At 42.7% G+C, this 23,220-nt stretch overlaps 1 protein-coding gene across 3 annotated transcripts in view; it reads right to left on the bottom strand.

Annotated features, from left to right (window-relative positions):
- The window catches only part of LOC126298649 (annexin B9-like), a 93,839-nt gene that overhangs the window by 12,325 nt on the left and 58,294 nt on the right, over nt 1-23,220 (bottom strand). For all 3 annotated transcript variants that reach the window (XM_049990062.1, XM_049990063.1, XM_049990064.1), the window contains exon 8: nt 15,932-16,113. In XM_049990062.1, the coding sequence (XP_049846019.1) occupies nt 15,932-16,113 (182 nt within the window). The remainder of the gene's footprint in view (nt 1-15,931; nt 16,114-23,220) is intronic.

The raw sequence follows: 23,220 nt of genomic DNA, 5'->3' as shown, positions 1-23,220 counted from the left end.
ACACACACACACACACACACACACACACACCAAAAAACTGCTGTGTAGCATAGCTAGACAGTTCAAAGAAGACAGACAAGTCCTTTATCAATATCAGAAAGAGGGAGTTAATTAATTCCATCAACAGAGGCTAGAAAGTCATGATCGTGCTGCTGGTGAAGAGAAACAAGACCAAACTAAAATTAAAGTCAAATGAGAACACACTGAGCTAGTTACAGAATTAAATCCTATAACTTTGTTTATTTTTAAGAATGAGCAGCTGGGATTCTAACTTCTGAAGGACTTTCTTTCTACACCTCAGTTATATTGGACATATGAAAAAGTACAGCAAATAGTATATCATCTTTCCATTCCTATACTGTACAGATTGAGAGAGTGAATCCTCTTACAACAAATATCTTTTAATTCACTAGTGATATTAACTTTGATGAACAGTTCGCAAGGCTCTGCAAGTCATCAGTGTGTTCAGAGCATCAAAGTTACAAAAAGAGTTTTATTGAGTCAGTCATTATTTGAAATAATAAATTTGGTGCCTGTGTATAACAAGGTTACGAACACATGATAGTCATTACTTTATGAATGCCTTGAGACTACTTATTAAGGCTAATGGATATTAAATATATATATTCTATCGTCGACACATCAAAAGGCAATAAAGGTGAAGATCATCACTTCACACTGAATGGGAATCGGAACAAAAAGGTGGTGCACTATTTGTTGAGGATTATTTTCAGATTTCTCAGATGAAGAAGAGGGAGAAAATCCTTTGCCAAGTTTCCACTCCAGTAATTCTCCATTGAAAAGGCATTGGGTTATAGGATTCTACCAAAATTACAAAGTTATTTTTGTATGAATTGTTAATCTTATATCATTTTTTGTTTTGTTTTGCTTGAGGGCGCAAAAAACAACTGAGGTCACCCAAGTCAAAACTATAGAACATGAACACAGAGGGGAGTGAAACAACTACATGTCAGTCCCAATGGACAGAATACGAGACAGCTAAAAACAGGTACATGGGAAAAGGGCTAAGAAAAACACCATACAAAAATGGAGGTCCAAAACTAAAAATTAAATGGCCTTCGCCATATCGCTTTGGTGGATAAAAAGGAAAACGCAGTAGACAGCCTGCATGCGATTCGCTAAAACGGCTGATAAATCAGACAGCAAACCCAAGCTGGAACATACATTGTTAAAAAAATGACATTTCAGCGAGAAGAGGTGGACAGTTAAAATTTGGGTGCAATGTGTACAAAGTGGTGTGGTGGTGCCGCTTAGCAAATGACGATGGCTAAAAAGGCAGTGCCTAATACGCAGTCAAGTTAAAATAATCTCAACCCTGTGGTAGGGCCGTGAGGAGGTTGTCCCAGGTGCTGGGAGAGGCTTAATAAGCCGAAGTTCATTCCCTTGAAGCAAGGACCATTGGTGACGCCAAAGGGACACCACCTCCTGACAGGAGGCAACGCAGATATCATCAGAGGTAATATATGTACTTGCAGGCTGAGGTATGAGGAGTGCAGCTTTGGCAGCAGCATCAGCAGCCTTGTCTCCTCGTAGACAGTCATAACCTGGGACCCACAGAATCGTGACATTGGCTCCACCAAGAGTGAGCAAGTGACAGTTTTCCTGGACCCACTGCACTAAGGGATGAGCAGTGTACAGCGCACATAGACTTTGGATTGCAGTGAGGGAGTCTGAGCAGAGGACACAATTGGAAAGCCTGTGTCGCTTGATGTAATACATGGCCTGATACAAGGTGAAGAACTCAGCTGTAAATACTGTGGAGTAAGCCAGAAGCTGATATCTAAAGACACAGCTGCCACTGACAAAGGCACACCTGACACCACAGTCTGTATGAGAGAGCCATCAGTGTATACAAAGATTCTATTGCGAAGTTCCATGCAAAGGTTGTGAAACTGGAGGTGATAGACTGAGGCTGGAGTAGTGTCCTTAGGAAGTGAATGAAGGCCAAGGTTAACATGGGCCCCTTCACGAAGCCAAGGTGGTGATGGGGTTCATACCCACTGGCGAAGTTGCAGGTAGTGTGAAGTTAAGCCGCCGTAACAAGTGGCAAAAACTGACTCCACAAGGTAATAGAGAAGAGGGACGAGCCCCACACTAACGATCAACGGAATCATCAAAGACGGAGGCATAGGAGGGGTGGCCACGCATGGCAGACAAATGGCATGCATAGCTGCTAAGGAGAAAGTGATGTTGGTAGGACAGTGGGAGTGCAGAAGCTTCAGCATGCAGACTCTCAACTAGGCTGGTGTAAAAGGCACCTGTGGCCGAATGGATGCCATGATGGTGAGGTGGCGTAAGAGGGATGGGTGTGAACACGCATAAACAAAGCACCCATACTAGAGTTTCAAACAGACAAGGGATCTGTAGAAACAAAGGTTCAATCGGCACCCCAGGAAGTACCATTGGGGACACGTAGGTGATTGAGGGACTGCGTATAAAGGGATGCCAGGTAAGACAACCATGAGGACCAAGAGTGTTTCCTATCGAGCACGAGTCCAAGAAATGTCGTAGTTTCAACAAATGGAAGGGCAACAGGCCAAGATGTACAGATGGTGGGAAAACCAATTTGTGCCACCAGAAATTTATGCAGACAGTTTTGTCACGGGGAAAGCAAAAGCCATTGTCAACGCTTCATGAGTAAAGACTATCAAGATGCTGCTCAGTGGTTGGTTTAAAAGAGGAGGTTTGTTGGTTGGTTGGTTTAAAAGAGAGGAGAAAGGACCAAACTGTGAGGGCATCGGTCCCTTGTTCCCAGTGAAATAATTACACAAGGGAAAGAAGAAAAGAAAGGAGACATACAGCAAGAATAATAGGAGAATGAAAGAACCAGAAGAACGACACGAGGACAACCAGGAAAAGAAGACCACAGAGAGAGGCAAGAAACAAGCAGAAGGGGTAAAAACAAGAGAGCAAATGACCGTGACTGGCTGACCACAAGAATCAAAAGGGAAAGCCGGAAACACTGTGACACATTAAAACATCCACCCTAAAAGCATTACAGTGGAGAACACAAAGGGACAAAGGACATACATTAAAACTTCCACAGAATGATAAAGCCCACCATCACGTATAAAACGTAAAACTTAATTAGCCAATGAGACGTTGTCAGCTAAAATTGATGGCAACGAGTTCAGTAACAGAAGAGTCCGTCACAGGGCAGCCAAAGGACAGCTCACCAAGCTAAGGGCCACTGTCAGCCAGGCACCACACTGACACTGAGGTGGGTCATCACGGCACAGGAGGTAGTCTTGTGTCACAAAAGTGCGGCCAATGTGGAACCAGCAGAGAACCACAGAGTCTCTGCAAGAGGCCAACATTCAGGACTGCCACACGTTTGTAGGCTCCTTAATGGCACACAGTTTGTTGTGTGTGCTGAGGTTATGCCATTTTATCTCCCAAAGCTGCAAAACTTTGCAAGTTCATTGCCAGGGATTCCGACGTCACCTGAGGTGCAGACAAACACCACTGAACAACTGGACTGTTCCAAGGCATAGATGGACTCCTGGATGGTCGCTACCAAAGAATGACAGGGTAGTACCACAGCTTGATAGCTTGTAGGCTGCTCAAGGAGTCAGCACACAAAAGAAACGACTCCCCAGGGCATGAACGGATGTGCTCAAGAGCGCGAGATATAGCCACCAGCTCAGCAGTGAAAACACTGCAGCCATCGGGCAATATGTCTTCCACGGACATACGCGAAGCCGACGTGATCATCAGCCATCGAGCTATCGGTGTAAACCAGTTCATGGCCCTGGTACATGTCAAGAATCAAGAGGAAATGGCAGCGGAGAGCCGCAGATTTAACCGAGTCTTTAGGGCAACGTCAAAGGTCAAGGCGAAGCTGCGGCCTAGGTGTACACCATGGGGGTGTACGTGAATTGACCTCAAGTATAGGTGGTAAAGGCAAGGATTCCAGTTCCAAAAGGAGGGATCGGACACGATCTGTAATTGGAAGCCCTTACTTGGGCTGCCGATGCGGGAGATGCTGTGGGTGGGAAAAAGAGACGGTAATTCGAATGCGTAGAACTACTAATGTGTGCAACGTAACTGGCCAGCAGTTGTGCATGCCTAACCTGCAATGAAGGGACTCCGGCCTCCACAAGGATGCTGTTTACTGGACCCGTCCTAAAAGCTCCTGTCACTAGGCGAACGCCACAATGGTGCACTGGGTCGAGTAAACCCAACGCTGAAGGAGGGCACCGACAAACCATAAACCAGACCCCATAGTTAAAGCGGGATTGAACAAGGGCTCTGTACAGCTGTAGCAGTGTAGAGCGATATGCACCCCAGTTGGTGTTGCTCAGGCAGTAGAGGGTATTTAAGTGCTGCCAGCACTTCTGCTTAAGTACAATGTGGTAAGAATATGGTGTCGCCAGGTTGTGTCGTATGCTTTATGTAAGTAAAAAGAGACTACAACCAGGTGCTGGCATCTGCAAAAGGATGTTTGGATGGCAGACTCTAGGGCCACAAGATTAACAGTGGTAAAGGGACCCTGCTGGAAGCCACCCTGACATGGAGCAAGTAGGCCACGTGACTTCAGGACCCAACCCAACCGCCAACACACCATACGTTCCAGCAGGTTACAAAGTACGTTGGTGAGGCTGATGGGCCAACAGCTATCCACATCAAGCAGGTTCTTACCGAGTTTGAGCACCAGAATGATGGTGCTCTCCTGCCATTGCAATGGGAAGACGCCATCACACCATATCCGGTTGAAGATGACGAGGAGATGTTGCTTGTAGTCAGATGAGAGATGTTCAATCATCTGACTGTGGATCTGATCTGGCCCAGGGGCCGTGTGGGGAAATGTGCCAGGGCATTGAGGAGCTCCCACTCTCTAAATGGGGCATTACACGATTCAGTGTGGCATGTAGTGAATGAGAGAATTTCCCTTCCAGACACCGTTTGAGACTGCAAAAGGCTGTGAAGTAATTCTCCGACACAGAGGCTCGAGCATAGTGGTCAGAAAAGTGCTTGGCAATCGCATTTGCCTCGGTAGATAACACAACATTTATGTTAACACCGGGAACACCTACTGTGGCCTGGAATCTGAAAACACATTTGATCTTTGCCCAGACTTGGGAAGGTGACGTATGGCACCCAATGGTTGAGACATCTCTCTCTCTCAACACTCCTGCTTTCGTTTTTTGATAAGTTGGCGAATGCGGGCACAGAGCCGTTTAAAGGCTGTGAGGTGTTACAGGGAAGGGTGCCGAATATGTCTCTGTAGAGCTCGTCGATGCTCTTCAATTGCCCCAGTGACTTCCAGTGACCACTAAGGGACTGTGTCTTTAGCCGAGGGCACCCTATAGAATGATGGATCATATTTTCTGCCGCAGAAACAATCGTTGTAGTGACTTGTTCAACCACTACTTCGATGGCACCATGTGGGGGAGGTTCAGTGATGATAGCAGAGGTAAAAGCTACCCAGTCTGCCTTGTTTAAAGCCCATCTGGGTAGGTGTCCGTGAGCATGATGCCAGGGCAGTGACAGGAAGATGGGGAAATTGTCACTTCCACCCAGGTCGTCATGAGATTTCCTGTGGGTAGATGGGAGAACCTCAGGACTGCAGACCAAGAGATCAATGGACAAATGTGTGCTATGTGCCACACTGAAATGTTTAGGGGCACCTGCATTTAAGAGGCAGAAGTCGAGATGAGACAGTAAATTTTTGACAACTCTGCCTCTGCCCATAAGCACAGTGCCACTCCACAAGGGGTTATGGGTGTTACCAACTCCCAAAAGTAGGAAAGGTTTACGGAGTTTATCAATCAGTGCAGCCAATACTATCAGGGGTACTGCACCACCTGGAGGGAGATATACGTTACAGACAGTTATTTCCTGCATCATCCATATCCTGACAGCCACTGCTTTAAGAGAGTTTGAAGGGGCACAGGTTCACCACATACTGAGTTTAGGACATAGATGCAAACTCCACCTGACGTGCTATTATATTCGTTACGGTTCTTGTGATATCACCTGCAGCCACGAAGGACAAGAGTCTGCATTGCCGGGAACCAGGTTTCCTGGAAGCCAATACAGAAAGCAGGTGTAAAGCTTAACTGTTGCTGTAGCTCAGCCAGGTAGTGGAAAAAACCGCTGCAATTCCATTGAAGGATGACATGATCACGAGACTGAGAAGGCATGATACACTCAATGAAGCAATCTATGCCTCATGGTCACCTGCTGCCACCGGATAAGTACCTGTGCGCTCAACATCCATTGTGTGTGACGGCCCAACAAGATCTAGGTCCTCAGAGGACACAGGAATCATCGCTTCATCAGCAGAGCTTGTAGGTAACAGGGGTGTGGGTGCTACCACAGTGCCTTGGTTCTTGGGGGTCTTTTTCTTTTTTTCTCGCTGCTCCTTAGGTTTGTCTGGCTGGGAGGGCTTCACTGATTCAGTCTTGGGGACTGAAGAGGACTGTGCAGCCCCATGACCAGCTACCTGTGGTTACTTCAGCCACTGGAGGGTGTCAGTTTTACCACTGGTAGGAAACTGGGAAGGGAGTGACCCAAGGGACCCCTTCCTAGTGAGAGGAGCCAAATAAAACAAACCTTTATGAGGCTGGAAAGTGGGGACTGACATCCCTGATGGTTCCGGGGGAAGAGGGGGGTGTTGCTCCCGAAGTACGCGGTGAAGGAGCAACAGGAATGGAAGTGCCCCCCACCATCAAGGGGGCACATGGAGTACGGCAGATCAGAGCCAACTCTATGCGGTGGAACAGAAGATGGTAGAGCCGTTGACGTAGCAGCGAGCAAGGCGAATGGTGCTCTCCACAGTTGACACAGATGGGAGGTGGAGCCCATGGAGTATTGGGACGTGAAGGACATCCATAAACCTGACAGGTGACACTGTAAGTACAGTGGGAAACGTATGGCCGAACTTCCAGCACTTAAAGCACCGCATCAGGGGAGGGATGTATAGCTTCACATCAGAGCAGTAGACCATCACCTTGACCTCCTCTGGTATGGTACTATGGCCCACGTTTAAGCTCTTATGGGGTGTGATGGTAACAAACATCCCCAGCTTGTCACAAGCGAGTAATGCCCATGACCTGGCAGAGAATGACATTTTTATCAAGACTGACCTTGACTACATTTTGAACAAGCCCTTCACCTCACCAAACTTGTCCTCTAAATGCTCCACAAAAAACTGAGGCTTCATAGACATGAATGATTCCGCATCAACTCTCGAACATACGAGGTACCAGGCCGAATAAGCTTCACTGCCTTCCTTAGCCTGGCATTCCTCCCATGGTGTGGCCAGGCAGAGAAATGGTCTGGAGTCTTATTTCTTAGCATTGAAGGTAGATATCTACCGCTTAGAGACTGTTGGTTGTCCACCAACAGCAAGAGATGATAGACTATGCTTCATGGCCTGTCATCCACCCTGTTGCCACCCATTACGACCAACGGCCCTCCCCACGGGCGCCACCCAGCTGCTTCAAAAGCCACCTGGCAGGATTGCCATTGCCGGGAGGCTTGATTCCCCAGGGGGATGGGCATGTACTCCTTGGTATACATGGGGCGGCATCAGGAGAGCAATCCCTGTGTGGTCAGGGGGCTACAACCAACAGGATACATGGCAGCTCCACCACAATGGACTGGCTACCATGCTGGATATCAGGTGCAACCAAGTAAACAAGTCCATTATCATAGGCAGCAAAGAAAACAATACTGCACAGTTGATGAAAAAATATGCAGCCAAGAGGGTGATCTCACCCAACAGTTGGAGAATGAGCAGAAGTGCCAATCCACGTCGATGAAGGATGCGAAAGGTCTCAGGGCGTGATGGACACAATGCACTATGTAAGGCGCCCTTCCCCAATTGGCTAGCTCTTCAGGAAAATTTTGAAAATTGAGGTCAAATCCTACAGAGGACCATCATGTAAAGGCCGAAACGTGGGAGACTCCTTTTGGTCACCTCTTATGACAGGCAGGAATATCACGGGCCTATTCGTACCCCCAGACCTGCAGGGGACTGGGGGTGGGAAGTGGAAAGGCGGTTAGTGAGACAGGTCCATGGGGAACTGCAATAGATGGCAAAATCGTCGACAAACAGAGTCTGAGATGTCCGATGGGAGACAGGCCATTATAGGGTTCATGGTGATAAGATTACAACGCTCAGGGCAGGACCATTAGGCACACCATTTTCCTGGATGAAGGTGTCCGACAAGGCAGAATCCACACACACACACACACACACACACACACACACACACACACACACACACACACACACACACACACACACACACACACACACCTTGAAAAATTGGTCTTGTAAAAATGCCTGAAGAAAACACACGGCAGCCCCACAAATAAAGAGTACAGAGGATTCCAGTTCTCCAGTAGGTGTCGTAGGCCTTCTCCAAATCGAAAAACACGGCCACAGCCTGGGATTTCCGCAGAAAACCATTCATGACATGGGTAGACAAAGTAACAAGATGGTCAACTGCAGAACGCCGCACTCTACATCCACACTGTGCATTCGTTAGTAAATGGCAAGATTCGAGCCACCACACCAGCCGGGCATGAATCATACATTCCATCACCTTGCAAACGCAGCTGGTAAAAGAGATGTGGCATTAGCTAGAAGGAAGGTTTCTGTCCATACCAGGCTTAGGGATGGGTATGACTGTGGCTCACACCAGCGTCCAGGAAATGTGCGCTCAGCCCAGATGCGGTTGTATGTGTTAAGCAGAAAGTGCTTGCCCACAAGAGAAAGATGCTGCAATATCTGAATGCGGATGGTGTCACACCCTGGGGCGGAGGATTGGGATGAACTGAGAGCAAGCTCTAGCCCCGTCATAGTAAAAGCAGCATTGTAGTGCTCATGATTCTTTTCTCTGAAATGTACCACCTGAGCTGCCTCCACTCATTTCTGATGGAGGAAGGCAGGTTGATAGTGGGAAGAGCTCAAAACTTCTGCAAAATGGCGGCCCAAGGTGTTGGAGAAAGCAATAGGATCCACGATAACATCAGCTACTGTCAGGCCAGAAATTAAGGCATGTATCTTGTGTCCAGAGAGCCGTTACATGACAGAGGAAGGTGTGGAACTTTTAAAAGAACTAGTGAATGAAATCCAGCTAGCTCTTTTGCTACTCCAAAGAATGTAACAACACTTTGCACGCATCATCTTTATAATGAATGCAGTTTGCCAGCGTAGGGTGGCGGTTAAAAACACAGAGAGCACGTCTCCGTGAGCAAACTGCATCACACCAAGGGACTGGGGCATGACGTGATAAAGAGGAAGTGCAAGGAATTTAACGTTCTGCAGCAGTAAGGGTAACGTCAGTGAGATAGTCCACCTGGTCACTACACCTGGGGGAATCTTGTTGATCGAAGGTTACCAGGGAGGAGTAAAGCTGCCAGTCAGCCTTACTAAGCTGCTATTTGGGTATACAAGTGGGTGGGGTAGGAGTCAGCAAACGGAGAGCACACGGGAAATGGTCGCTCGAACAGGTGTTAGAAAGAACGTACCACTCAAGATGATGGGCAAGCTGGGCAGTGCAGAAGGGTACGTCCAAATGGGAATAGGTATGTGAGGAGTTGGAAAGGAAAGTGGGAAGAAGAGGTTAAGCTGGTTAAGAAGGTCAGCCAAGAGGGCATCTCTCTGATAGGTCACTGAGTAGCAAAAATAGGGGAGTTAGCTGCCCAATAAGTTGAAGGAAGGTGACAGAGGTACATAAATGGTACAGAGGGAGAAAACAGGTGGGGAAGGAAAAGGCAAATGGCAACAGCTTGAAGACGGGTAGTCAGTGAGATAGGTTGACTATGAACGTCATCTCATATGAGCAGCATGATGCCCCCACGAGATGGAATGCCAACCTCACGGGGAAGGTCAAAACGAATCGGTAAGTAATGTGAAAGCTCGAAGTGGTCAAGAGGGCGAAAAGTTTCCTGCAGGCACAGTACAAGGTGATGCTGTGACATTAAAAGCAGCTGTAAATCATCTTTGTGGGACCAAAGGCCGCGAACGTTCCACTGGAGGAGAGTCATGATGAGGAAGAGACGTAGGGGTGTCACCTCGGCAGCTGCCGAGTGACAGTTGGGGAAGAGGCGTTACTAAAGGGCACAGAAGCAGGAGGACCCTGCTTCATGGGGGCCACACAAGCATCAGCTCGCTTGTACAATCTGCCTGTGGAGTCCAATGCCAAAAAACAGTTGTTGGCGTCACAGAGGCTGGTTGGGCGAAGGGATCACATGCTGACACCATCAAGGACAATCTTCAAGGTGGTGAAGGAGAAGGCCATTTGCCTTTGGTGGACTTCTTAGAGCCTTTCCAGTTAGATGAACATTTGGGTGTTTGGGTGGAGGGACAGAGGAAGACTTCACAGGAGTACGCCTCCTGTCCTTTCTCGCCTACTGGTTGTGTAGCTGGCGATTTCGGCCCGTGAGGCGAGAATTTGACGACTTCTTACACAGCTGGATGGGGGGGGGGGGGGGGGGGATGGTGATTTCACAACCTCAGAATTGAATTGGAGGTCACATGTTTGTGTGGCCATGTCCTTCATGGACCGAGGGGGGTAACAAGAATAGAACTATACATACCACACAGGAGAACACAGGGTTTACAACTAGCCAGTAACTTGCGAGCAACTCGATAAGGCCCCTTTACCTTTACTCAGATCTCTTTAACAACCTGCTCCTCAAGATACACTGGACACTCCTGAGACGAGGCGGCAAGGCCACCATTGCAGTTGATACATCGGGGAAAAGGAGGTGGAAAATTGCCCTTGTGCACATCCCTTCCACAGGTGACATGTGGCTGGGTGTCGAAATTACGTTCTAGTGTGGTTAAAACAATGACAATGGTAGCAGCACACTGGGTTTGGAATGTATGGCTGGATGGTGATAATTTCATAGCCTGCTTTGAGCTTGGATGGAAGCACCATTCTATCAAAGGTGGGCACTACGTAGGAATCTACCTTCTTCATTACACGATGGACGACAATGACACCCCGATCAGAGAGGTAAGATTGTATTTCAGCCTCGGTTAGACCATTGAGGAGCCTGGTGTAAATTACACCACAGGAAGAATTCAAAGTTCTATGGGCCTCGACATGAACAGGGTGACCGAGGAGAAGCGAGGCAGCAAGCAGTTGTTGTGCTCGAGAATCAGAAGTGGTCTCCAAAAGCAGAGTGCTATTCTGCTATGTTTGTAGCATCTGCAGACAGATAAAGCAAGGATAAAATATGGATTGGGGGGGAGGGGGTGCGGGATGACGACCATTATCTAAAAACTGTCCAGGAACAAGACTGCAGTCATAGGAGTTGAATGCATGAAATGGAAACAGTAGTTGAGAAAAAAGTCAGAAGTTCAGCCTGCTCCCAATATTCTACCTGTACATTGAGCAAGCAGTAAAGAAAACCAAGGAGAAATTTTTAAAGGAAATTACAATTCATCAAGAGCAAATAAAATTTTGAAATTTGACAGCGATATACTAATTCTGTTGGACATGGGAAAGGACTTGGATGATCAGTTGAATGGAATGTACAGTTTCTTGAAAAGAGATCACAAGAAGAATATCAATGTATGTAACACAAAGGTATCGGAATACAGAGGAATTAAATTAAGAAATGCTGAGAAAATTAGATAAGAATATAAGACAATAAAATAAATGACTTGTTATCTGGCCAGAAAAATAATTGTTGGCATTCAAGGCACAGGCTATAAATTGCAGACTATCAAGAGCAAGAAAAAAATTCTGAAAAGAGAAATCTGTAAACATAATTTTTTTTTAACTTAAAGGTTAAGTTCTTTCTGAAGGTACTTGTCTGTAGTCTCAAAGAAGCAAAATGTGGACAAACAACAGTTCAGACAAGAAGAGAATAAAAGCTTTTGAAATGTGGTGCTACATATAGAACACCGGTTTGACCTATTCTTGAGTACTGCTCGAGTGTTTGGGATCCGTACCATATTGGATTGAAGGAAGACATCAAAGCAATTCAAAGGAGGGCTGCTAGATCTGTGTGTGTTGCACAGATGCTTTGGGAACTATAATGGGAATCCCTGGAAGGAAGGCGACATTCTTTTCGACAAACACTATTAACAAAATTTAGAGAACCTTCTTTTGAATCCGACTGCTGAATTATGATACTGCTGCCAACATACATCATGCATAAGGATCACGAAGATGAAATATGAGAAATTAGGGCTCATACAGAGGCGTACGGACAGTCGTTTTTCTCTCGCTCTATTTGGGAGCGGAAAAGGAGAGGAAATGACAAGTAGTGGTACAGGGTACCATCCGCTACATACCGTACAGTCGCTTCCAGAGTATCTGTGTACATGTAGATCTAGAAAAATGCTAAAGATTACAAGGGCAGATCTAATACTTTATGAGAAAGTACTGTATTCAACTGGGACAAAAAGAAATTTATAGCACAACTCAAATCAAAGAAGAGATCAGCTGATAAGGTGTCCCTGATGCATCGAGAAATGAATCATTAGGTTTTGGATGGAAGTCTAAAAATTACGGAGGGATACCAAGGCTCGAATAAAATAAACAGGTTCAAATGAACATAAGCTGCAGTAGTTCTGCAGATACGAAGAGGCTGGCATAGGATAGACTAGTGTGGAGAACTGCAGCCTGTGCAAGCCTCTTCATCTCTAAGTAAGTACTTGATGCCTCGGAACATGCCCTAACAACTGATCCCTTCTTCTAGTCAAGTTGTGCCACAAATTCCTCTTCTCTCCATTTCTATTCAATACCTCCTCATTAGTTATATGATCTACCCATCTAATCTTCAGCACTATTCTGTAGCACCACATTTTGAAATGTTTCTATTTTCTTCTTTTCTAAACTAGTTATCGTCCACATTTTACTTCCATGCATGGCTACACTCCATTCAAATACTTTCAGAAACATCTTCCTGACACTTAAATCTATACTCTGTGTTAACAAATTTCTCTTCTTCAGAAACGCTTTCCTTACCATTGCATCTACATTTTATATCCTTTCTACTTTGACCGCCATCAGTTTTTTGCTCCCCAAATAGCAAAACTTCCTTACTACTTTAAGTGTCTCATTTCCTAATCTAATTCCCTCAGCATCACCTGATTTAATTCAACTACCTTCCATTATCCTCGTTTTGCTTTTGTTGATGTTCATCTTATATGTTCCTTTCAAGACACTGTCCATTCCGTTCAACTGCTCTTCCAGGGCCTTCGCTGTTTCTGACAGAATTAAAATGTCATCGGCAGACTCCAAAGTTTTAATCTCTTCTCCATGGATTTTAATTGCTACTCAAAATTTTTCTTTTGTTTCCTTTACCACTTGTTCAATATTCAGATTGTATAACATCGGGGATAGGCTAATACCCTGTCTCACTCCCCTCCCAACCACTGCTTCCCTTTCATGCTCCTCGACTCTGATAACTGCCATTTTTTTCTGTACAAATTGTGAACAGCCTTTTGCTCCCCTTATTTGACACCTGGCACAAACAGGATTTGAAATAGAGTATTCCAGTCAACATTTTCAAAAGCTTTCACTAAGTGTACAAATGCTAGAAACTAGGTTTGCCTTTCCTTAATGTATCTTCTAAGAAGTCTTAGTGTCAGTATTGCCTCCCGTGTTCCAACATTCCTACGGAATCCAAACTTATCTTCCCTGAGGTCGGCTCCTACCAGTTTTTCAATTCATCTGTAAAAAATTCGTGTTAGTTTAATAAGTCACAGTTGCAAAATACTGATAGTTTGGTAATTTTCACACCTGCCAACACCTGCTTTCTTTAGAATTGGAATTATTATATTCTTCTTGAAGTCTGAGGGTATTTCGCCTGTCTCATACATCTTGCTCACCAGGTGGTAGAGTTTTGTCATGGCTGGCTCTCCTAAGGCTATCTGTAGTTCTAATGGAATGTTGTCTACTCCCGGGGTCTTGTTTCAACTAGGGTCTTCCAGTGCTCTGTCAAACTCTTCACGCAGTATCGTATCTCCCATTTCATCTTCATCTACATCCTCTTCCATTTCCATAATATTGTCCTCAAGTACACCGCCCTTGTATAGACCCTCTATATACTCCTTCCACTTTTCTGCTTTCCCTTCTTTGCTTAGAACTGGGTTTCCATCTGAGCTCTTTATGTTCATACAAGTGGTTCTCTTTTCTCCAAAGGTTTCTTTAATTTTCCTGTAGGCAGTATCTATCTGACACCTTGTGAGATACACCTCTATATCCTTACATTTGTCCTTTAGCCATCCCTCCCTAGCCAGTTTTGCACTTCCTGTCAATACAATTTTTGAGACTTCATATTCCTTTTTGCCTACTTCGTTTACCGCATTTTTGTATTTTCTCCTTTCATCAATTAAATTCAATATATCTTCTGTTACCCAACGATTTCTACTAGCCCTCATCTTTTTACCTACTTGATCCTCTGCTGCCTTCACTATTTATTTCATTTCCCAAAGCTGCCCACTCTTCTTCTAAAGTATTTCTTTCCCCTGTTCTTTTCAATTGTTCCCTAATGCTCTCTCTGAAACTCTACACAACCTCTGGTTCTTTCAGTTTATCGAGGTCCCATCTTCTTAAATTCCTATCTTTCTGCAGTTTCTTCAGTTTTAATCTACAGTTTGTAACCAATAAATTGTGGTCAGAGTCCACATCTGCCCCTGCAAATGTCTTACAATTTAAAACCCGGTTCCTAAATCTCTGTCTTACCATTATGTAATCTATCTCAAACCTCCCAGTGTCCCCAGGCATCTTCCAGGTATACAACCTTCTTTCATGATTCTTAAATCAAGTGTCAGCTACGACTAAGTTATGCTGTGTGCAAAATTCTACCAGGCGGCTTCCTCTTCCATTTACTACTTTTCATTCTCTTCCTTTTCCTACTAATGAATTCCAGTTCCCCCATGACTATTAAATTTTCATCTCCCCTCACTATCTGAATGGTTTTTTTTTTTTTTATCTCATCATAATTTCTTCAATCTCTTCATCATCTGCAAAGCCAGCTGGCATATAAACTTGTGCTACTGTAGTAGACGTGGGCTTCGTGTCTATCTTTGCTACAATAATGCGTTCACTATGCTGTTTGTAGCAACTTACCAGCACTTCTATTTTTTATTCATTATTAAACCTACTTCTGCATCATTATGCAAATAATTCTCACAAAAAGCACAACCTCAGATGAGCAGCCCTCCAAGAGTGGGACTGACTTGAGCAGTAAAAATGATTATCTTGTGGACAGCATGTCTAGGAGGATCCAAGCATATGCTGGAGGACAAGATGGACCAGCCTGGTACTGAATGTTCCCCCGTCAATATTTTAATATTTCTTTGTGGTAATGTTACTTCTTACCAATACCCCCCCCCCCCCCTTTTCTCACAACCACACACACAATCTTATTGTTTCATTCACAGCTCCCCTTGAAACTAAGTTCACACTCATTCACTAATATTCAAGTAGCATTAACACATTCTTTGAGTTTTTTTAGAATGCTCCATCTGAACTTTCTATTACTGCAATCATTTGCTGTGTAACTTTAAATTAATGCAGCTATACGTGAATTTCCTTTATAAAGAAATTTTATCATCCATCCATCGTGCAACAAATAGTGTTTGTTTTAATTAACATCAAAATAAGCTCTATTATCATTCACAATATTTACACACAGAAATCATAAGCAAGTTTATCATGTGCTAATAGAACTACTTTAGGCAGATGCCACAGTTACGTTATTTACTAGGAAGCAGTTCCAGTAAAGCATTAGAATATAGGAATGGCTTAATGTGCTATATAAACACATGAAAAACTATAGACTCAAGACTGAGAAACTTTAAATACATACAAGAAACACTAATTTTTAGTAGTTATGTTTTTTAATTATATCCTCTCTCATATATAATTATAATAACAACGACAACAATAACAACACAACAATAATAAAAAGAAGGTATACTCACAGCAATGAAACTTTCCAATGTCTTTCCATAAATTGCTTCAAATTTTCTTTTGATGTCACCCAAGTCGATCTCCGAGCGTGCAACCACAATTCGTATCAGAGTTTTATCATTTGTGCCCAAACCAGCCATGCTTTTATAAAGGCGCTCAGCAAAGAATGCAGTCTTGTCTACGATGCACTTCACTGTGAATATATTTCAATGGCAATAAAATATACATCATCAGATAATGACATACATATTCACATCTGTGTTAAAAACAAACAACTATGCTGTAATTATGAAAAAAGTTGGGGGGGGGGGGGGGTTCAGAAAGGATAGATTAAATAAAGTAGGTGGTGGTGTGTTCGTGTCTGTTGGTAGTAGTTTATCTTGTACTGAAGTTGAAATAGATAGTTCCTGCGACTCAGCAGCCGTACCAAAATAATAATTGGCTCCTTCTACCGAACCCGCGACTCAGATGATATAATAGCTGAATGCTTCAATGAAAACTTGAATCTCGTTGTTGTTGTGGTCTTCAGTCCTGAGACTGGTTTGATGCAGCTCTCCATGCCACTCTATCCTGTGCAAGCTTCTTTATCTCAAAGTACCTACTACAACCTACATCCTTCTGAATCTGCTTAGTGTATTCATCTCTAGGTCTCCCTCTACGATTTTTACCCTCCACGCTGCCCTCCAATACTAAATTGGTGATCCCTTGATACCTCAGAACATGTCCTACCAACTGATCTCTTCTTCTAGTCAAGTTGTGCCACAAACTTCTCTTCTCCCCAATCCTATTCAATACTTCCTCATTAGTTATGTGATCTACCCATCTAATCTTCAGCATTCTTCTGTAGCGCCACATTTCAAAAGCTTCTATTCTCTTCTTGTCCAAACTATTTATCATCCATGTTTCACTTCCATACATGGCTACACTCCATACAAATACTTTCAGAAACGACTTCCTGATACATAAATCTATACTCTATGTTAACAAATTTCTCTTCTTCAGAAACGCTTTCCTTGCCAAGGCCAGTCTACATTTTATATCCTCTCTACTTCGACCATCATCAGTTATTTTGCTTCCCAAATAGCAAAACTCCTTTACTGCTTTAAGTGTCTCATTTCCTAATATAATTCCCTCACCATCACCCGACTTAATTAGACTAGATTCCATTATCCTCGTTTTGCTTTTGTTTATGTTCATCTTATTTACTCCTCTCAAGACACTGTCCATTCCATTGAACTGCTCTTCCAAGTCCTTTGCTGTCTCTGACAGAATTACAATGTCATCAGCGAACCTCAACGTTTTTATTTCTTCTCCATGGATTTTAATACCTACTCCGAATTTTTTTGTTTCCTTTACTGCTTGCTCAATATACAGATTGAATAACATTGGGGAGAGGCTACAACCCTGTATTACTTCCTTCCCAACCACTGCTTCCCTTTCATGTCTCTCGGCTCTTATAACTGCCATCTGGTTTCTGTACAAACTGTAAATAGCCTTTCGCTCCCTGTATTTTACCCCTTCCACCTTCAGAATTTGAAAGAGAGTATTCCAGTCAACATTGTCAAAAGCTTTCTCCAAGTCTACAAATGCTAGAAACTTATGTTTGCCTTCCCTTAATCTTTCTTCTAAGATAAAGCGTAAGGTCAGTATTGCCTCACGTGTTCCAGTATTTCTATGGAATCCGAACTGATCTTCCCCGAGTTCAGCTTCTACTAGTTTTTCCATTAGTCTGTAAAGAATTTGTGTTAGCATTTTACAGCTGTGGCTTATTAAACTGATTGTTCGGTAATTTTCACATCTGTCAACACCTGCTTTCTTTGCTGAATCTCACCGCAAGTAAATACCACACAAATACAGTTGTAATTGGTGGAGACTTCAATGTACCTCCAATTTGTTGGTGAAAATAGATGTTCAGAACCGGTGGTAGACAGAAAAATCTTCCGAAATTGTTCTAAATGCTTTTTCTGTGAAAAACTTTGAACAATTAGATCATGAGCCCACATGAATTGTAAATGGTTGTGAAAACACACTTGACCTCTTAGCCACAAATAATCCTTATCTAATAGAAAGCATCATGATGGATACAGGGATTAGTGAACACAAGGTCATTGTAGTGAGGCTCAGAAAAGTGTCAACCACAACAACTAAAAATAAACGCAAACTATATCTATTTAAAACAGTCTCCATTGCTTCCAAGCTAATTATGTAAGTGTAGACCAGATTGGCTCAAATTCAAAGATACAGTATCAACAGCAATAGATAGATTCATACCGCGTAAGTTAATAAGAGATGGGACTGATCAACCATGGTACACAAAACACGTCAGAACACTGTTGCAGAAGCAACGAAAAAAACATGCCAAATCCAGAAGAACACAAAATCCCCAAGACTGGCCAAGTTTCACAGAAGCTCGAAATTTAGTGGGGACGTCAATGCGAGATGCTTTTAATAGTTTTCACAAAGAAATATTGTCTCAAAATATGGTAGAAAACCCAAAAAGATTCTGGTCATATGTGAAGTAAAAAAAGCGATGGAAATGTTGCCCATGATGGTGCCACTAAAGCGGAGTTACTAAATACAGTTTTCCGTAATTCCTTCATGAAGTAAATATTCCAGAATTCGAAACCAGAACAGCTGTTAGCATAAGTAACAAAAGTAGATGTCTTAGGTGTTGCGAAACAACTCAAATCACTTAAGAAAGGCAAGTCTTCCAGTCCAGATGGTATACCAATCAGTTTCCTCTCAGAGTATGCAGACACAATAGTGCCTTTCTCAGCAACCATATACAACCACTCACTTGACGAAAGGTCTGTTCCTAAAGACTAGAAAGTGGCACACGTCACACCAATATTCAAGAAAGAAAATAGGAGTAATCCATTGAATTACAGACCCATATCACTGACCTCAATTTGAAGTAGGATTTTGGAGCATATACTGTATTCAAACATTATGAATCACCTGGAAGAAAACGACTTATTGATACATAACCAACATGGATTCAGAAAATATTTTTCTTGTGCAACACAGCTAGCTCTTTATTCCCATGAAGTAATGAGTACTGTCAACAAGGGATCTCAGATCGATTCCATATTCCCAGAAGGCCTTTGGTACCATTCCTCACAAGCGACTATTAATCATATTGCGTGCATACGGAGTATCATCTCAGTTGTGTGACTGGATCCATCATTTCCTCTCAGAGGGGTCACAGTTCGTACTGATAAACGGTAAATCATCGAGTCAAACAGAAGTGATATCTGGCGTTCCGCAAGGTAGTGTCATAGGCCCTCTGCTGTTCCTAATTTATATAAATGATCTAGGTGCAGCCCCCTTACATTGTCTACTGATGACACTGTAATTTACTTTCTAGTAAAATCATCAGACGATCAATTCCAATTACAAAATGATCTAGAGAGAATTTCTGTACGATGCAAGAAGTGGCAACTAGCACTAAACAAAGGGAAGTGCGAGGTCATCCACATGGGTACTAAAAGAAATCCGATAAATTTTGGGTATACGATAAATCGCACAAATATAATTGCTGTCAATTCGACTAAATACCTAGGAATTACAATTACGAGCAACTTAAATTGGAAAGACCACATAGATAATATTGTGGGGAAGGCGAAACAAAGACTGCACTATGTTGGCAGAACACTTAGAAGATGCGACAAACCCACTAAAGGGAGGGCCTACATTACACTTGTCTGTCCTCTGCTGGAATATTGCTGCACAGTGTGGGATTCTTACCAGGTAGGATTGATGGAGGAAATCAAAAAAGTGCAAAGAAGGGCAGCTCGTTTCGTGTTATCATGCAATAGGGGTGAGAATGTCACTGATATGATTAGCGAGTTGGGGTGGCAGTCACTGAAACAAATGCGGTTTCCTTTGCGGCAAGATCTATTTATGAAATTTCCATCGCCTACTTTGTCCTCTCAATGCGAAAATATTTTGTTGATGCCCACCTACGTAGGGAGAAATGATCATCATAATAAATTAAGAGAAATCAGAGCTCGAACGGAAAGATTTAGGTTTTCCTTTTACCCATGCGTCACTCGAGAGTGGAATGGTAGGAAAGTAGTATGAAAATGGTTCAATGAACCCTCTGCCACACACTTGTAGAGTAACAATGTAGATGTAGAGCATGCAGCTGCTCACCCAAAATATAACAGAGCAGTCATCGCATTGCGAAAACATGTAGGTGCCCAAATTAAATGCTTGTTAACTCCCTTTCCAGTTCTAAGAAGTGGAGTCTACCACAATGGCAGCTGCCATTAACCAGCATCAATTTATGTTTTTAGATGGTATTATGTCCATATCAAACCTTGCTAGCTTGTTTTGTCCCAATACAGCTAGATTAATAATTTTAGAAAAACAGTTCAGGAACTACCTTATGTAGTGATGGTACGCCTTTTCCCGGGGTAGATTACAGAAGTAGCAACACAAGGGTCTGATCAAGAGTCCTCTCTGCTTGTGATGCGCAAAAAGACTTGTCATTTTATTTGATACAAGGTGCAAAAACTGGTTATTGTTAACAAATTAAGCAAAGTTACTGAGCCACATAAAAGTTGTAATTCTTAATAATAGAGGCCTCAGCAGCAACTGGAGCAGTTTTACATTAATTCTACACAGAGGTACGGAATCTGCACATGGAGGAACTACTGATTAACAAATTCTATCTATTTATATTGACGATATCCTACAACATTATATTTTGAGGTTAGTCTCCATTTATGCCAAAAGTAATCACTACTGAATAAGTTAAGAATATGGTAAATACTTAGCATTTGGTTCTAATTTTAGTACCTTGATCTGTTATGGTCTACCAGTGCTGCTCAAGAACGTCAGTGAATTTGAGGTACTTGTCAAAAGGCCTTTAGCATAGCACCACTTTGTTCTGTGTTGTTTATTGTAATATCATTTACCTATTTCTGCCACTACAACTTTATTATAATGGGAAGATAGCATGTAATTGTTAGACAATGCTTTTATTTTTAGACTATCTCAGCACACATACTGACAGCAATGATCACTGTTGACTGTACACCAACAACTGTGCTGAAATTTTTGTATTTGTGTAGGCATGGATTTCACCCCCTCTACCCTCTCATTACCTCCCAACATAGACATGATACTACACTATAAACACACCCATTACAGCCATTTGCGCGCGCACACGCGAGGAAATTCATTACATATTCAAACATTTGTGGTTCACAGATTGTAGTAATAATTTCGGTTCACAGGGGTGACATACAGGAGGTTAAGCCATGGATGGCCTAGTGCTACGAAGCACACTTACAACTGTAATTTGATGTTACGTACTTCAACAAATAATACACTATACAGTGTGCTGTATTGCAGTCAACTGGTTCAGGTTATTGACTAATGGTTGATCCCACTCTGGAAGTAAGTATTCTGCTTTAATAGTGTGTGTGTGTGTGTGTGTGTGTGTGTGTGAGAGAGAGAGAGAGAGAGAGAGAGAGAGAGAGAGAGAGAGAGAGGGGGGGGGGGGGCTTGCTTGCTGATAACAACAAGATGAACAGCCTGAAGACATTACATATTTTATTAAGACTTTTGAGCCTGAAAAAGGCACAGCCTGTAATTTTTTCATTGCTTAATATTCTGTGCAAAGGCCTATAACTTCAAGTATTACGTGCATTGTGGGAGGCAGAGATCTTATGAGGTGGGCAATAATCTCAGTTTCCCATGCCAGGCTTTTAGGAAGCATCATCCATTTCATACTCACCCATACAATTTCAGTGGGATTGAGGTCTTGGGCAGAAGGATGCTACTTAAGGATAGGAATACTTTCATTCCTGCACTACTTCTGAAATGTGGTCTGAAGATTGGTCCTACTGTAAACACCCTCAGGATATGGTTTTTACACTGACTGAATGTTTCACAGGATAAATTGTCAGCTTGATGCTGCTGAATATACTCATGAATAACATCACAGTCTCAAGTTCAAAGAAAGAAATCAAATGCCACACCGCCTCTGACACATGGCCAGTGCAAGATGACTAGGATGTATTTCAGTTTGAAATTGTCCCTTTTCAGCCTGTATACCCTTTATCAGACCACATCAAATGCTCAAGAAAATATTGATTAATCAGACAACTAAGTTTTTTTTTTTCAGTTAAATTGACACTGTTCACAACAGATGCTAGTCAGAAGAGTCCATATTTGTATCCCTCATGGCCACAGATTAGCTTTGTAGCTCTGCATCCCAAATTCAGGTTTGAATTTTATTCACCTGACAAAACTCAAGAGTGTGTTTTAACTGCACTATTTTTAAAAACAGATTTTGCCATGATGGTAACAACATCACTGCCTTATCTGCAGCTGAAACATGCAAAAAATGCAGTTTCTATATGCTTACTAGATTCTCTAGCTTTCCTGGTACCACTGTATCAACCACCAAGCTGTGAACTTAGGACTGCCATGCCAAGCCCTGACCCCCAAATTTGACAACTTCCCTTCATTCACTAGGCAATGCAACAATAACAAAAAACCTCTTGACAATTACCTGTAGTTCATAAATACAGTACCTAAAGACTCACAGCAGGATTCAAGAGCATATACATTTATCACCTAAGTTTGTTATTTGCTACAATAAAGCAAGTAATATGCTTGTACATACACATATATAGCTCACCATATTGAAAGGTCAGTGTAAGGCCAGCATATATGGGGATACAATCTAACGTTTCATATTATCCTACATTAAAACCATTCCAAGCTGTAGACGTCATTATCACAAAATTAAGCACTTTCATCTCTCCGTATAGACTTCTTTTGCAAGAGTGCACATTTTAAATTTAATACATCGGCATTCACTGCATTTCATGCCCCTATAATGAGGGAGCCTTTTGGTCAAGCATGTTGAGTAGCAACCAGTCTTCTGAATAATACCAAGGTGTAAAGTTTGAGACCCTCATAAAAATTTATTTTTGTGTTACACTTTCAACCTTTAGGAAGGCAACATTTGATATCTTTCTAAACCAACAATAAGGTTATGCTATCTGAGAAAAATTGATTGTTTTTAACAACATAATATTATGTCATAATCAATAACTAATATTAAAACTGTACTGAAATAAGCTACTTTTGATTCATGATCCTGCCACACAGATTATGTTCACTTTTTTGAAATACAGTTGTGTTACGTGAAGCAACTCTGAATCTTCTTGATAAGTGAAAATGGAAAATAAGGGTTTAATTAACAATTTCTGTCTCTGGTAATGGAAAATTACTTCAGTCACAGTTCCTTACAGCATTTCATTCTAAACCCAGTAATAAT

The sequence above is a fragment of the Schistocerca gregaria genome, chromosome X, assembly GCF_023897955.1.
Source record: "Schistocerca gregaria isolate iqSchGreg1 chromosome X, iqSchGreg1.2, whole genome shotgun sequence".
Lineage (NCBI taxonomy): Eukaryota > Metazoa > Arthropoda > Insecta > Orthoptera > Acrididae > Schistocerca > Schistocerca gregaria.
The sequence above is the reverse complement of the archived record's forward strand: the minus strand, read 5'-3'. Positions and strand labels throughout refer to the sequence as shown.